This window comes from Eublepharis macularius, chromosome 5 (assembly GCF_028583425.1).
Source record: "Eublepharis macularius isolate TG4126 chromosome 5, MPM_Emac_v1.0, whole genome shotgun sequence".
NCBI lineage: Eukaryota > Metazoa > Chordata > Lepidosauria > Squamata > Eublepharidae > Eublepharis > Eublepharis macularius.
The window spans coordinates 49,973,337-49,989,502 of NC_072794.1; the positions used below are offsets into that span (position 1 = coordinate 49,973,337).

At 38.9% G+C, this 16,166-nt stretch overlaps 1 protein-coding gene across 1 annotated transcript in view; it reads left to right on the forward strand.

The window, feature by feature from the left end:
* Positions 1 to 16,166, forward strand: part of CCDC18 (coiled-coil domain containing 18) — a 39,587-nt gene that overhangs the window by 4,099 nt on the left and 19,322 nt on the right. Inside the window, exons 5-17 of the mRNA XM_054981637.1 lie at positions 2,034 to 2,162; positions 2,785 to 2,881; positions 3,762 to 3,883; positions 4,768 to 5,077; positions 5,772 to 5,860; positions 5,961 to 6,109; positions 6,271 to 6,488; positions 8,851 to 8,961; positions 9,794 to 9,925; positions 10,782 to 10,916; positions 12,438 to 12,515; positions 15,127 to 15,243; positions 15,709 to 15,876. Of these exons, the coding sequence (XP_054837612.1) occupies positions 2,034 to 2,162; positions 2,785 to 2,881; positions 3,762 to 3,883; positions 4,768 to 5,077; positions 5,772 to 5,860; positions 5,961 to 6,109; positions 6,271 to 6,488; positions 8,851 to 8,961; positions 9,794 to 9,925; positions 10,782 to 10,916; positions 12,438 to 12,515; positions 15,127 to 15,243; positions 15,709 to 15,876 (1,855 nt within the window). The remainder of the gene's footprint in view (positions 1 to 2,033; positions 2,163 to 2,784; positions 2,882 to 3,761; positions 3,884 to 4,767; positions 5,078 to 5,771; positions 5,861 to 5,960; positions 6,110 to 6,270; positions 6,489 to 8,850; positions 8,962 to 9,793; positions 9,926 to 10,781; positions 10,917 to 12,437; positions 12,516 to 15,126; positions 15,244 to 15,708; positions 15,877 to 16,166) is intronic.

A 16,166-nucleotide genomic window follows, 5' to 3' on the forward strand; every position in this document is an offset into this window, starting at 1 on the left:
TTCAGAACTGGAAACCATGCTCTGTTCATTCTTAAGGTTTCTTCTTTCCTGTTGAAGTTTTGCTTATGCTTGTGAATTTCAATGGCTTCCCTGTGCAGTCTGACAAAGTAGTTGGAAGTGTTGTCCAGTATTTTGGTGTCCTGGAATAAGATACTATGCCCTGTTTGAGTTAGGCTATGTTCAGCCGCTGCTGATTTTTCAGGTTGTCCAAGTCTGCAGTGTCTTTCATGTTCTTTTATTCTTGTCTGGATGCTACGCTTTGTGGTCCCGATGTAAACTTGTCCACAGCTGCAGGGTATACGGTATACTCCTGCAGAGGTGAGGGGGTCTCTACTGTCTTTTGCTGATTGTAGCATCTGTTGTATTTTTCGGGTGGGTCTGAAGACTGCTTGAAGGTTATGCTTTTTCATAAGCTTTCCCATTTGATCAGTAATTCCTTTGATATATGGCAAAAACACTTTTCCTGTAGGAGACTGTTTTCCTTGGTTGTTTGATTCCATCTTGGACGATCCACTAATGTTTTCATCTCAACAACATCCACCTGAACATACAATTCACAATGGAGAAAGAAATCGAGGGAAAACTCCCATTTCTGGATACCTTGGTCATCCGCAAAGCAAACTTTCAGTTAGGTCACAAGGTCTACAGGAAACCAACCCACACTGATTGGTACTTACACAAAAGCTCCAATCACCACCCCCGACAGAAAAGAGGCATAATGAAAACATTAGTGGATCGTGCAAGACGGATATGTGAGCCGCACTTTCTCAATGAGGAAATTAATCATCTAAACCACACACTTCAGGCAAATGGCTACTCCAGAAATGAAATCCGAAGAGCAATCAAACCCAGGATGAATCAAACAACCAAGGAAAAACAGTCTCCTACAGGATGACTCAGCTCAACCCCACCCCTCCTGAGTAGATATAAATGACCTGCCAACATCTTTTCCACACTGTGACACTGAGAGATCTCTGTCTTTTGGTGCTACACCTCTGAAGATGCCAGCCACAGCTGCTGGCGAAACGTCAGGAACTACAATGCCAAGACCACGGCAATACAGCCCGGAAAACCCACAACAACCATCGTTCTCCGGCCGTGAAAGCCTTCGACAACACATCAATAATGAAATAAAATAACCAAGTGCAATGGTGGGGAGATGAATCTTTATGAAAAGATGAATCAGAGGCCAGTTGGATGTTAAAAGATACAAGGCTTGAACACAACAAACCTATTAAGTAAAAAGAACAATATTATGTTAATTTAAATTTGTTAAGCATTCCTGATCATTACTCTGTATGCTGTGTGGGAAGGAGCGCACCCTAGGCTTGCACTTAGCTGAAATTTCTCCCCTGAATGTGATGAGTAGATGGAAAGAGGTGACAATTTACACTATAAATCAAATGTTATTATTGTTATTATTATTAAACAGCCCACAGTGATATATTGTCAAAGGCTTTCACAGCTGGAGAATGATGGTTGTTGTGGATTTTCCGGGCTGTATAGCCGTGGTCTTGGCATTGTAGTTCCTGATGTTTCACCAGTAGCTGTGACTGGCATCTTCAGAGGTGTAGCACCAGAGGTCTTTTGGTGCTACACCTCTGAAGATGCCAATCACAGCTGCTGGCGAAACGTCAGGAACTACAATGCCAAGACCACGGCTATACAGCCCGGAAAATCCACAACAACCATAGCCCACAGTGAGTTACTGTTGTTTTTTAATTTAAAATTTTTTAAACCTTATTGGTTTTAAACAATTTTAAAAACTTATTGATGTCTATGTTACCTTATTTTTATCTGAAACACACCTAGATGCAAGATCATTGTTTCACTGGATTCTATTTCCAGCCCAATATGCATAGGATCCTAGTGTTAAGCATACACAAACTATGTTTTTGGTCCATTTTTATAAACAAAAAAGTCTCTGTATTTTGAATTTTGTCTTTTGGGGGTTATGTTGCATCAGTATATCAGGCTGCTATTTCTTTCAAACTTCTTACATTTGTTTTAATAATTTAAACTTATTTTTATAGAGAGACTGAAGACAAATTAGCACAGAGCCATAGCATGGTAATGGAAAAAGAATTTACTTTGCAGAAGTTCAAGGAGGAATATAAAAAAATGAAACATGATTTAATTGAACGAAGCAAACATGGGAAGAGGTGACAATTTACACTATAAATCAAATGTTATTATTGTTATTATTTATTATTCAGTTTTTATTCTGAAAGCTTAATATTTACCTCACTTGCTATAGAATAGTTATTGTGGGATGCCTTGTTTTATATTGTTAAACAAAAAAAGTGTTATTTCAGAGGTAATCTAGATTACTATTAGAATTGCTATCATATTGTGGATGTAAATATTTCTAACAGTTGGTTTTTGACTAGTTTTTTAAAAAAAAAAAACCCTAAACTTAGACCTAAATGAATACTGGCCAGTTTATTGTTTTGCTGTGTTGCACTTAAAGGTATATCGGTGCTGAGCACTGTTCTGCTAGAGAATATTGTTGCACTATGTGGTTAATATGGAATATTTAACTGCCAGTATGAAGAAATTTTAAAATAAAGGCTACTCTTTATCTTAAATATACATAGGAAACAGTGTCATATAAAAGCTTTTTTACAGATATACTTTTGGGAAAATAATAGAAAGTTAAAATAAATATATGCTGTTCACTTACTTTTTGTGTGTTGTGTGTTTGTGTGTGTGTGCTGTGAAAAGAATCTAATACCATTACTGTCCTTGGTCAGTTTAAGTCTGAGGTACCTCTTTCATTTAAAGAGCTGAACAGCAAAGAAACGAAGCTCTACATAATGCTGAGGAGCTAACAAGAACTTTTAAAAAATACAAAGAGAAAATAACTGAAAAACTAGAAAAGGTAGGAGTTGACCTTTTAAATAGCATTTCAAGTGGAATTGGCATCTTTTAAGTCATGCTTTATTACTAAAGCTAACGTTACCGCTAACTAGCCCTGCTTAGTGCATTTAATTGTTGCCAGTCCCACATAAATAAACTTTAAAGCATGAACAGCTAAACTTGCTTAAATCTCTATGTGCCTGCCTGCTGTTAAAGGCAAAGGGGAAAGTCTACAAAGGAAAGACAGCAACTCTAGTTAAAATTGTTCATTCAGTTGCACTGGAATGAAAAACTGTCCTTACACCCTTTGCAAATAGTTGGATGTAGTTGCAGATGCATTGTGTTATTGGAGAAAATTCTGTCTAAAGTGAATTTCTAATTGGTTAGACACACAAGTAATTTCAGAGACTGTGCCATCCAGACTTGGAACCTTCAAGACTAGTTTAGTTGTATTAAGATTCAAAAGGGCATGGGGGGCTTTTGGAACTAATATTTATTAATATTTATTATAGAGGGCCCTGAGCCAGTAAAGAAGGCTCATGTGCACACAAGAACAGTTTGCTGTGTAGACAGTGTGTTGCACTGATTCAAATGTGATAAACCCCTCTCCCCAAATTCTAGTACATTCCAAAAGGATGTTGGCAGTGAGATTAACCAGGGTTCTGTCATCCAACACGCACACAACCTCCTCAGACGTCTGTTGATAAATGCTACTCCTTATATGAGGGAATAAGACTTTGTATAATAGGAATAAAAGGACCTGAACACCTTTCCTCTAGCAGTAGGGGTTTTCCCCTCTCACTTAGTTATGCTTAGTATACAAGAAGACATTACAGCTTGCTGTCTAGTTAGTTTTAATAAGTTAATGAATTATATAAAAATAATGGCTATTTCTTGTTCAGGTCCAGGATGAAGAACAAATTTTAGAAAGGAAGTTAATGAACTGTGTAAAAGAAAAGGAAACATTAAAGACACAGTGTGATACCTATAGAAACGAGCTTGAAAATGCGAAAGAACAAGTGAGGTAAAATATTTGTGTTCTTACTTCTCCATATAGAAAAACTGCTGTATGATTATTTTTACACTTGAAATTTGGGACATGAATACTTGTGACTTTGACTTGATGGGTGATTCACATTATAGTGTGCATATGACCAGTTCAGTACCTATTACACTTTTGCTGCTCAGTGATCTGTAATGTGATTGATTTTCAGGCATGCAGAGTTAGGTTGGACTAGGTGACCCTAGAGATCCCGTCCAACCCTGTGATGCTGTGATTTATAAAAGCCAATCTGACTGTATGATGAAGCAATCAGATGATAGCTTTTTCTTACAGTCAGATTTAAAACTGTGTTAACTCTCTCTCTCTCTCTCTCTCTCTCTCTCTCTCTCTCTCTCTCTCTCTCTCTCTCTCTCTCTCTCTCTCTCTCTCTCTCTCTCTCTCTTGCAGCATCCACACTGATTGTGGAAATAATGTAGTTCCAAAGTGCTTTCACATTTTGTGCTAGTACTTAACCCTCTTTATTTGATGAAACAGCTTATAAAAGTTGTCATTTATTTTTTGTATAATTTTAATTAACTTTTTTGTTACTGGCCAAGGAAGTATTGGGTAAAGATCGCACGTTTCCTACTTCTTGTGATTGTCCATCTGGAGACAACAATCTAGTTGTTTGTCAGAGCAGAACTGAGAATTAGAACTCTGCACTCCTAAACAGAGTTGTGCCCTTCCAAATCATTTGAAGTCAGTAGTGTTAGAAGGTTGCAACTATTTAGGACTGCATTGTCAATAAAGTATTATACTGCTGTTGTATAGATTCCTTGTCATGAGTATCTCTTTTGTTTGGGGGGTGCGGGATTATCCAAACCTTGCTGTGAATCTTTTTTTGCTTTTGTTTTTAACTTGTTTAGAAAATTAGTTGAAGAGAATTGTGTGGGAAAAGAGAGCCTAAAGTGCATTGAAGCCAAAACCTCTGAGCTTCAATCGCTTCTAACACATTCCCAGGGAAAGATCCTCATGCTGGAAAGTAGACTTCAAGAGCAAAATGCAGTAGTTGAAGCCAAACATACACTAATGAAAGAAAATGCTGACTTAAAAGTTTTCATTGCACAGCAAAATGATCATCTGAAGTCATGTCATCAAGAAATTGAGAATTTAAAAACTGAAAAGAATGTTTTAGAAAATGTTGCTCTCCAGTCCTCCCAAAACTCCCCTAAAGAGGTATAGTAAATTATTTGAAATTATTTGCACTCTTGGCAGAATTAAACATACAATGTATTGACCATTGCTGAGTAACTAGCACTCTGGGCTAAAACAAATTATATAATAATTTCCTGATATTTTTGCTTGTGTTTGCACTGGAACTGACCTCAATAAATGTTACCTTTTAAGAACCAGTTTCAAACATTAAAAAATATGGCTACATACCAATTCCTACCTAGAAAGCATTTCCATGTAAGAATTTTATAAAGGTTAAACAAGGGTTACTGGTGACACTCAGCTGGATTGTTTAAAGTAACTCTTACCTCTGACGCTCCCTCAAAGGCTTGCCTTAGTGGAGAAATCCCTCCCCCTTTGGGGGGGGCTAGCTATGTGCCCTGCATCAGGACACAGATCTTTATTACAAATATTTTGTGTTGGTGTAAATGCAGAAGGCTAGTAATGGGAAAAATCAAATAAGAAATACCATGACACAAAGAAGGCCACTTATGCATGTAGCGGGATTATATGTGCATAGCATTTCCTTCTCTTTTTTGCCACAGCAGATCTTGCCCATCAGATTGTAAGCTGCTTTTGAATTCCAAGGTTCTCCCCCACTATTGAAAAGCAGCTTGCAGTGTGATGAGGAAGGAGGGGCTCCAAAAGAACGGAAATCTCTATTGCTTGCATGAACCTATTTTTCCTTAACCTACAGTTTGAATCAGATTGTGACGATCATCATTCTCAAGAAGCATCATGTACGGCTTTCTGTGATACAAGTAGCTCCTTGATAGAAGAGCTAAGGTATTATTTTTCAAGCTACTGTATGTTATGTGATTGTATTTTGAGAGACAAAGAAACATCTTTTTCACCCAGTTTTGTGTTGTTGTTTTTTCCTCCGAAGACTAAAACTTCAAATGAAAGATGCAGAGATTCAGAAACTCGTGGCCAATAAGCTAGCTCAAGACTTCTTTGATGGTAGTGAGGGACAAAAATGCAGTGAATTGCATGGCTCAGAAGTTGAACCAGTAAAACTGACGGGAGATCCAACAGGTATGGGGGCTGAAATGTAGCATGCCTTTAATTTATAGCACAGATACGCCATAATGACACCAACATCAATACAAACTGTTGTTTAAAAGATGCATGCCTTTACACAGCTGTCATTCCATTTATAATCAGTATATTTAGACATTTGTGCTTCTTTTGTGAAGTGAGAAAATGCCAGCAATCGGAACTGATCAGTAATAACTTTGAAAAGGAGAAGCAAAAATTAATTAGACGTCTAAATGAGTTGCATTCCAAGCTGGAAAAATCTGAAAAAGAGAATTCTTCTATAAAGGCTGACATGGCCCAGCGAACCAGTCAGTTTAAAGCAATACAGGAAGAACTGTTGGAGAAAGCTGCAAAATCTGCTAATATGGAACGAGTAGTAAGTGGAAATAACTAATTTAATTGATTACTTGCATAAATATGACTTCTGAAAGGCCACACAAGTGTTTTTTAAACCAGTTACCAGTCATTTGGGAAGGACCTATATGATTGGCCCTGCTCTTTGGGTAATAAAGACACTGAAGTGTACAAATTCAATGAAGGTGTATATCAATAAATCAATTACATGTGTATATCAATAAATCAATTAAAATGGAATTGTCATGACATTTAAAGGATGAGCTAAGATTTTTGGTCGTACAAAAGTTTATACCTCACATATATAATCTATCAGATGTTCAAAGACAATTATTAAGATTAGAGGGTCATTGGATATATAAACTGTGGGCTTAACTCTCCACATGGTCTTAACAGTAGTTATGAATTGTCTTGTTTTATTTGATATGATCCCTCTAATTGTAAGTGATAACCTGTACCTTTAATGTCATGTGAGATTGCTGTTGATATGCATTTAAATGGTACTGTATTACTCCTATTGTAAGGGAGCTGCTACTAGCATTGTGATGAAGCAGGGGTCCATTAAATTGTTGAACTAGAGGTTCCTATTACTGAATTATACTTGTAGAATTCGCTGGGCGTGGTGGCGCGCGCCTGTAATCCCAGCCTGAGCACGGGAGGCTGAGGCCGGTGGATCGCTTGAGCTCGGGAGTTCGGGCCTGCAGAGGTGTAACGTCAGTGAACATCTGTACTTGTAAAATTCTTGATAAGTTTCCATTTTAATGAGTATGATTATAATGAACCTTCATGTCATGGCAGTTGAAGTTTATACTTCAGGAAGCTATCGTTGTTTTAAAGGATTATTAGTGATTTTAACTGGCTTTGTTTGAAGGTAGATAACAAAGTACTTGCTGTAAATATAACCTGAGCTGTGTAATTCAGCAAAACAATCAGTATAAGTCTTGTTTTGTTACACAAGTGTGCATTATGGCTGCTGTTAAGGTTAATGTTTGTTTCAGATGGATTGTTTAATTCCATTCTACATTATAGTTCCTTTTATGGCTCATCATGAGAAGTCCTATCTGATGAAGAAGCACGAAACAAGAAAAAGCATCCAGACAACTCGTTATATCTATGCTTTGGGACTCTATGCATAACGTTGGAAAATTGTTTATATGACTGGATTAATAATATGTATTATTGTTTGCTGTTCTTAGTGACTTTGGTTGTTAACAGATTACAACACCATTGTTGTGGATTTATAATCTATGTAGTGAATATTTTGCAAAGCAACCATTATAAGGCTTTATTGATCTACACATATAAATATGAACCTTCATTGAATTTGTAACCAGTGGCACTTAAGTGTCTTTATTATTTTGATTTGTAACTGTTTTCCTTAATTGAAGTAATTTATTCCTGATCCTATGGTGGCAGGCCTTAAAATGTTACATCTCGGGTTGGCCAAGTAGCATAGCATTGCTACCAAAACATCAAAAGGTACCATAATCATTCAAAAAAGCTGTCCACTGTAAACTTTACTGTCTTTAGTAATTCATCCAGAGATCCAGATCCCTTTTTGCATTGGATTGAAATTGCTTGATTGCCCTGTCCATCCACAGCTTAATTAGACTGTATCCAAATAGATAGTTAAACGACATAATACCCTAAATGAATTTGACCCTTCAAGGTATGGTTCCAAAAGCTCCAAACCAGTACAGTGGTACTGTGTCCTGTCCTCCATATAATGGTATGGATGGCAGGAAGAAATAATCAGTGCTGCACACAGGATAGCTGTCTGCTCATATTTTTAAATAACAAAAAAGAGCGATGGTGTTAAATGACAGTATTTCTGGGAGAAGGAAGATTGTTGGCATTCATGCTAGGTATTATATTTCAGCAAATTTAAAAAAAAATGTGAACAGGTAGAGCTGCATTGCTTACTGGTGTCATAGGCACTGTCCAGTGGTAGATGTGATATTTTTGCAGCCACGTTCAACATGGGGTGGCTGCCTTTATTCGTTCACAAATTGTCCTTATTGTCTTTTTCTCCTGGATTCAAATTGTGTGTGTGTGTGTATGTATACGGATACACACAGATATATATATATGTGAGTGTAGTGTACACACTCACATGTGAGTATACACACACACACACTTTCCCTTGCTAATGCTTTGTAAACTGTATTTATTTATCCTATAGCATCTATGGAAATGTCCTTGACAATTGTATAGAAATGTTTTTGATACTGATTGTACAATCTTACACTGTGTAATCCTCCTTGAGTCTCAGTGAGAAAGGTAGACTATAAATGACATCTCTCTCTCCAGCTATCCATCCTTATCTATCTATCCTTATCCATCTAACCAATCTACTCTAAAATATATATATGTATATTTTATAGGTAGCAAGGAAATCCTCTAAGATTTCAGCCCTTGAAAAACAGTTGGAAGAAAAGACAGTTGTATACACAACTGCTGCTGCAAGAAATACTGAGCTGGAACAAGACCTAGTGGTAACAATCGTGCTATCTGTTTACAACATTTGGGGCGGAGGGGGATGTATTCCTGTTTGTGATGCTAACCTAGTTATGTTAACAAGATTTGGTATTTTAAATGGTCGTCCCGTACAGTTTTTGCATATAATTTAGTACGATATAAGTCTGTGTTTCAAAGAACAGTGTTTTATTTGTCCTCTCTCAGTTTCTAGATATGTAGGAAATAGGGGTGTGCGGCTGCTCGTCAGCTTAAGCCTGCACCTCCCAGCCGGGCGCTCCGTTCGCCGTGCCTGATGTCGGGGTCAAGGAGCTCCTCGGCCCTAACACCAGCGGGTGAACAAGGCGGCGGGGATGCAGGCATAAGCCTGCACCTCCCCGCCGGGCGCTCTGCAGCCAAGCAAAGGTAAGTGGGGGGGGGGCTGGGTGTTGTGGGGTTTTTAAAGGGCCCTGCTGCTTGCAAGTGGCAGGACAGGGCCCTTTAAACTATCAGCTGGCAGGTGGCAGGGAGGAATCCCCCTTGCTGCCTGCCAGCTGATAGGGAGGGGGCTAAGTGGGGGGTTTGGGAGAACCCAGCCCCCTGAATCACTTTGGAATGCTCCAAATCTTTACAGAGCATTCCAAAGCGATTCAAATACCCGAATCCGAAGCAGCTTTCCACTTCAGGTTTGGGGTATTTCTGAATGTTTTTCCTGCTTCGGGTAAACCTGAAGCAGGAAATCTGAATATTTTCAGCATGCACACCCCTAAAAGGAAGTTGAATTAAGAGGGAATACCCAGAGTGAAGGTCCATGCACTCTTTTTCCTTGCCAGATGTCAATGTATACCTGTCGAGCATGTGGTTATTTCCTAGGAAGTACGTTCTCAGCTTCACAACTTGGAAAGAAACATTGCTGAGGAACATGAGCAGTTCATTAGGACACTAGAAAAAACAAAGCTGGTTCATCTTGAGCAACACAAAGAAATGGAAAATCAGAATGAATTAGTAAGATTCTATTTTGCACTATATTGTTTCAGCTACGAATATTAACATTGATTGTTTTAGTATTCTACTGACTGTTTTAGTATTCTACTGTTATTTATTTATTAATTTTATTGTAATGTTGTTCTATACTGGAAGCCACACTGGCTAAGAGTTGAGGGGTCTACAAATGACTTAAATAAGTAACAGTAATAAAATATACAGTCCTGCATTGTTGGCGAGGGAGCAACACAGTGCTTATCAGTCTCCTTGTGGCCTTCTGAAGCTGCTTATTGTTGTAACATCAATGTCCTATGTCTGCAACTGCACTGTGAGAGGAGCATTAAAGGAGGGAAATGGAGGGATTAGGAGTGAACAATGAGTAAGGTGATACTGTTTGGGAGGGGGGATATTTTGGGCTATATCAGAAGAGGGAAGCAAGCAAGTTTCACTCTGGGAGGGAGAAATCCTTCTGCCCACAGATACAGTGCACAGGATCCAAGTCAGTGTTTGAAAGGTTTGTCAGTTACCGTTCATGTCTCCCCTGGTTCTCAGAAGAAGCTTTAAAAATATTCCCTGGCAGAATTTTGCCTCTCCAAAGTGTTGAACGCCGGATTTAGGGAAAGATCAGCTAGCACTGATTCTGTTTTTCTATCATTATGTCATTTGTAATCACTGTGTTGTCATACTTTTTTAAAGCAATCAACATTTTTATTCTAAAACTTCTCATTCACCTCTGAAATTTAAAATAATGTTGGTGACATTGTTGCAATAGATACCATACTGGTTGCTGGTGATAAATAATGCTGACAAAATTATCTGTCATGTTCAAACAAATATATGCAAGATATTGTGTAGGGAAATCATTATGTTTATGTAGCTTCAGAGTCAACTGGAAACCAAAAACCAGCAATTCCTAGAGCAAGAGAAGACACTGTCCATTTTACACCAAGAGATTATATGTAAACAATGTCAGCTTGAATCACTGGACCGACAACTGCTAGATAGCAAGGAGGTAGCATTGATTCTTTATCATTACACTGTTTGTGAAGGGTGTCCCTTCCACCGTTGTTTTAAGATTGTCTTAGGATCGTGTTTGGTTGCTAGGAGAATTCCTGAAGGTGAACCAGTGCTCTTCTGGCAGCAACTTTTCAAATTTCTTTGGGGGTAGAGAACCTGCCTTTTGTCAACGAGAGTTATGACACTTTGTCAATATGGGGAGGGGTTATAGCTTAGTGGTAGCATTTATGCTTGTCTTGCAGAAGGCTCCAGGTTCAGTCCTTATCATTTTCAATTTAAATGAACCTTAGGGAGCAAGCCTGGCAAAGATCTCTGCTTAAGACACTGTAGAACAGCCAGCACTGAGCTAGACAGACGTTTATTGGCAGCTGCATATGTATGGTGTTTCTTCAAAATGGCTGGAGAAGTACTTGAGTGCTTCTCTCACAACTGCTCAAAACACCACAGCAATGCCTCCAGCTCACCTTAAACACCAACCTTTCCCCTTGTTCTACAATCCACCATTGAAGTGAGCACACACTGGAAATATAAAATAATGCTAACAGTGCCAAGAAGACTCCACAAAATGATGATAATAAAGAATAAAAGTACTTCCTGGCCACTGTAGCTGCTTTTTTCCAGCACAATATTTAGAAGCATCTGAACAAGTCATTCAAAAAATTGCTATGAGGAATAAGTCTGGACTGTGGGTTGGATCTAGCAGTAGATTTATACTAATAGTTGTTTTTTTTTTTGCTGAGTCCTTCCTGTTAGTGCAGTTTCACCAGTCTTGATATGCTGGTGGGGTCCCCTTCCCCCCTCTCCTGAGCAACAATTTTGGGAGCCCTTTGGATTGTGGTGAGATGGGGAAGGCGCAAGAGTCCCATTCTGCTTCATTCTACTGAATCCAACCCTGTTTTTAATTACAGAACTGCATCTTATTCAACATGTTCACAGTTAAAAAAAACTATGAAATTAATCCCATGAGTTGAAGGGAACTTTCAAATTGTGTTTCTTTAACAGAGGTTTTCCATGTTGCAGATCTGTCTGCTTTTGAAACTGCATGGGAGTTTCAAAACCTGTTTATTAAATGGCATGGGGGTGAAAAACAAAAATTTAACAATCTGAATAGGGTAGAACAAGTTCCTTGATTGATCTGAAACTTGTTTGTCTCCAGCAATATGTAGGTGAGCACTTAAAGCAGTGTTTCCCAACTGGAGATCTATGAGAAATTGTGGAATAAATTTGAAACACTGAAAAATTCTAAATCCACAAGCCTAAATATCCCACTGAAAGTAAACCTTATGTTGGCTTTGGAAGTGAACTTGATTTTGATGTTTAAGTTAAATTTATATTGATTTTTGAAAAAAAAATTGTAATACAAAAAAGACAGGAAATGGGGGTAGTCAGCCTCAAGCAGAATAATGCCAGAAAGGTAGAAAAGGTAGAGCTTTCATTTCTTGGTGGTTTAAGAAGTAAACTATAAAACCAAGTTATAAATTCAAAGTTTTTCTTCTGTTAATTCTAATATAAACAGGCAATGGAAAAGCAGAACGCCAAGAACAATGAAGTTTTAAAGATGTTACAGGGCCAGCTGACTGAGGAAACAGTAAAGGTAAATAGCGCTTTTACTGTGTCTCATGCCTTGCAATATCTTCATGTTCTTTTTTATCTTCTCTGGACAAAATATGATGTTGATTACATTGAAAGTGTGTGTTACTATCAATCCTTCTGCTTCTTTTCATTTTGAAAGAGAAGAAATGGAGAATGAGTCTCTGAAATTATTTTTCTTTAAAGGACAAGGTTATAAACATGAATTACTTCAATTTATAAAGAAAAATCCTTTGTATTTCTAAGTATTGCTTACATTTGAAATGGAACGTCACTTGATTATATTCTATATGCTTATCATAATATACTAGCAACAAAGCCTGTTGTGGGAAAAAATACAACAGGCTCTAAAAAGGGGAAGGAGGGCAGGTGAGCATTGCCTCCTCCTCTGTGACTGATCCTGGCCAGGTGAAGGTGTGGGGGGGGCATTACCACCTGCTCCACTTCTGATCCCAGCTGGGTGAAGGGGGAGCAGGCATTGTCACCTGCTCCACTCCTGATCCTAGTTGGGTGAGGGGGGGGGGCATTGCCACCTTCTCCGTGCCTGAATCCAGCAGGTTGAAGGGGGATGGGCATTGCTGCCTGCTCCGTGCCTGATCCCAGTTGGGTGAAGGGGACGTGGCATTACTGCCTGCTCCACACCTGATCCTGGCTAGGTGAAGGGAGGTGGACATTGCCGTCGGCTCCATGCCTGAACCCAGCCAGGTCAAGGCAGGGGGAGGGTAGGCATTGTCACCTGCTCTGCTCCTGATCCTAGCTGAGTGAGGGGGGGCATTGCCACCTGCTCTGCTCCTGTTCCCAGCTGGGTTAAGGCGGGGGGTGGGTATTGCCACCTGTTCCACTCCTGACCCCAGCTGGGTGAAGTCCTCAGCAGCACCTTCCTGTTCCCAACTGGGTTAAGGCGGGGGGGGGGGTATTGCCACCTGTTCTACTCCTGATCCCAGCTGGGTGAAGTCAGGGGGCAGGCATTGCCACCTGCTCCCCTCCTGATCCCAGCCTAGGCTTCCTGCCACAGTGTGCTTTCTAGAGCGACAGGCTGCTTCACCTGGGCTTCCCTCTATGGCAGCACCCTCTGGTGGTGCACCAGGGTAGGAAGGGTGTTGCCTGGAACACACTTACTCTTTTATATAGTAGGATATGGGCTTTTATCAGTTCAGTGGAAAATTTCCACTGACAGAAAGCCTGGGTGATTTTTGCCAGTACTCCCCCACCATGCTGTTCCAAGGGGTATCCTGTCCCACAGGAGCAGTATTTTGAGAGGGAAGGGTTTTCCATTATTTTCTGTGGGATCGAAGTCCTAGTGATATCATTGTACATAGCACTTTACAGAATAACATTCAGAAAGAAGATAAGTCATTTTCTTTAAAATGCTTATAATCTACATTTTAACTGTATGGGGAAGACAGCAAAGGAAAGAGTGGGAAGAGACTAAAAGGAGAAGCAAAAGGTATGAATGTGAACAAATGCAGTTATGCCAACTTAAATCATAGCTGTAATTCAGATGTCAAACAAACAAACTTAAGAGTTTATTCAAAAACAGTTATATACCAGGCTAATTACCAGGCTTACACACTGCCTTCCTTCATACAGTGCAATGGAATTGAAAATACAAATATGTCCAATTAGTTGTGAAGTCCAGACATGGGTGCCTTAACAAACCAAGTTTTGTCAGATTAAGAATCCAAATTACTAGGAAAGAAACCTCAGTGTATTGTGATGTCTGAATGCAGGTTCTTTGACTAATTTGAATTAATTGAAGCCTCTTTTGTGTGCATTGTATAAAAAGGAGAAAGGGAGTTTGTAAACTGGTAATTAACCAAGTTCGTGTCTGCCACAAACTTCATTTATTCATAAAATTTGGATTGAATCTTTAGTTTCAGTTGGGGATGATTACATGGTTAAACAATAGGATTGGGGGGGTGTAAATTTGAGGAAGTATTTGAAGGAAGAGAGCAAGAAAACACTATGTATATGATCTGTGAGAGAGTTCCGGGTAGCCTCACCTGATGCTTTAAGATAAAATTTCCAAAAAGAACAAGAAATCCAGAAAAATGTGTTTGAGTAGTGAGAAGAGCAAGTCAAGTATCTTATAACCTCCAGTATCTATAAATAGCTTTTCAGTGCTAGGGTTCTTCTTTAAATGGCTATGTTAGTCCATGTGCAATGAATGGGATGTGTTTTTCCAAGCCCTTGAAGCACTCTAATGTAAAGCTACTGCTGCTGATAGTCTGACTTCTATGCAGCCACTGGACGTATGGTAGCACTAGTGTCCATCCCTGGTAAAAGATCCGTGATGAGACTGTTTATTCAGGTTACTTCCCCTGGCACGAGAGAGCGAGGAGGGATGATCTTGTCCACTTCTCTTCCTCACTCCAACCCCATCTTCCATGTTGTTTTGTCCACATGTGTCCCACAGTCCTCAGCAGTACCTTTTCAGGGGCCAAAACAAACCCTCTTCCCTCTTGAACTAGCTGAAAAGTTCAACCCGATATGTTGACTTTATACCTGCAAATTAAAGCAGAAAATTTGATTATATGTTTATGCATATAATCAAATGTTATTGTTGGAGAGCAACCAATCTTTCCTCATTTTAAATCACTCTTTTATCTAACTAGGTCAGACAGTTACAGACAGCACTAGATATCTGTAAGGAAGATCTAGCTTTATATTTGAGTAGGCTGGAAGAAAATAAAGAGTCATTTGAGAAGCAGTTGAAGAAGAAATCTGAAGAGGTAAACATTTTGTTTTTCATTTGATACAGATAGTATGAATCTTTGCATTTGGTGGTGGTGTAATTTGTGTCCATAAGGAAGCAATTCTTGTCATGCGGAGAATTGGCATAGTTGAATATTTTATTAAAAGCAACTGTAAAGAAAGAGCAAACTTTGTTTGATGTATTAGTACAGCGTGCCTGAGATCTTATATGTGGGTTAGGATGTTAAGTGCATCACCCAGTAGCGCATAAAAATCTCAGTATGCTCTCGGATGTTCCAAGTCGCTGTAAATAGATCTTTTTCATAGTTAATAGTTATTTAAAACTGAGGCAGATTTTCAAATATATCCAGTGTGTACTTGGATTTCAGTGATGATAACTACAGCTTAGTAATGGTTTCGTAGTAGTTGCTCTGAAGATCATGTAAACTGACAGCAAGTATTAAATTGTTACTTCCATATCATAACAATGTGATATGTTTCAGGTACAACGATTGCAAAAAGAACTAAAGATTAAAAATGACAACTTTCAAGCGACTTGTGAACAAAATCTCCTTCTACAGCAGACGCTGCAGCAGCAGCAGCAAATGTTACATCAGGAAACTATTAGAAACGGAGATTTAGAAGACAGCCAAGCTAGGCTCCAAAAACAGGTGCATTCTTTGTGACAAATGTTAAAATTATTTGAAAAAGATCTCTGGGGTTTATATTACAGATGATCACTTGTGATTTTTAAATGTATATATTTGTTATGCTTTTGGTTACTAAGTGTATGGGGGGGGGATCACCTGACCCTAATCTTAAAAAACACTAGCTGTGATCTAAAAAACAGCTGTAAGCATACCTGAGGGCGTGGAATTTTTGACACCACGTCAAAAAATTTTGTGAACGATCTCAGCTACAAAAGTGGTTATGATAAGAGGCTGCTTGAGAAGCCCATCCT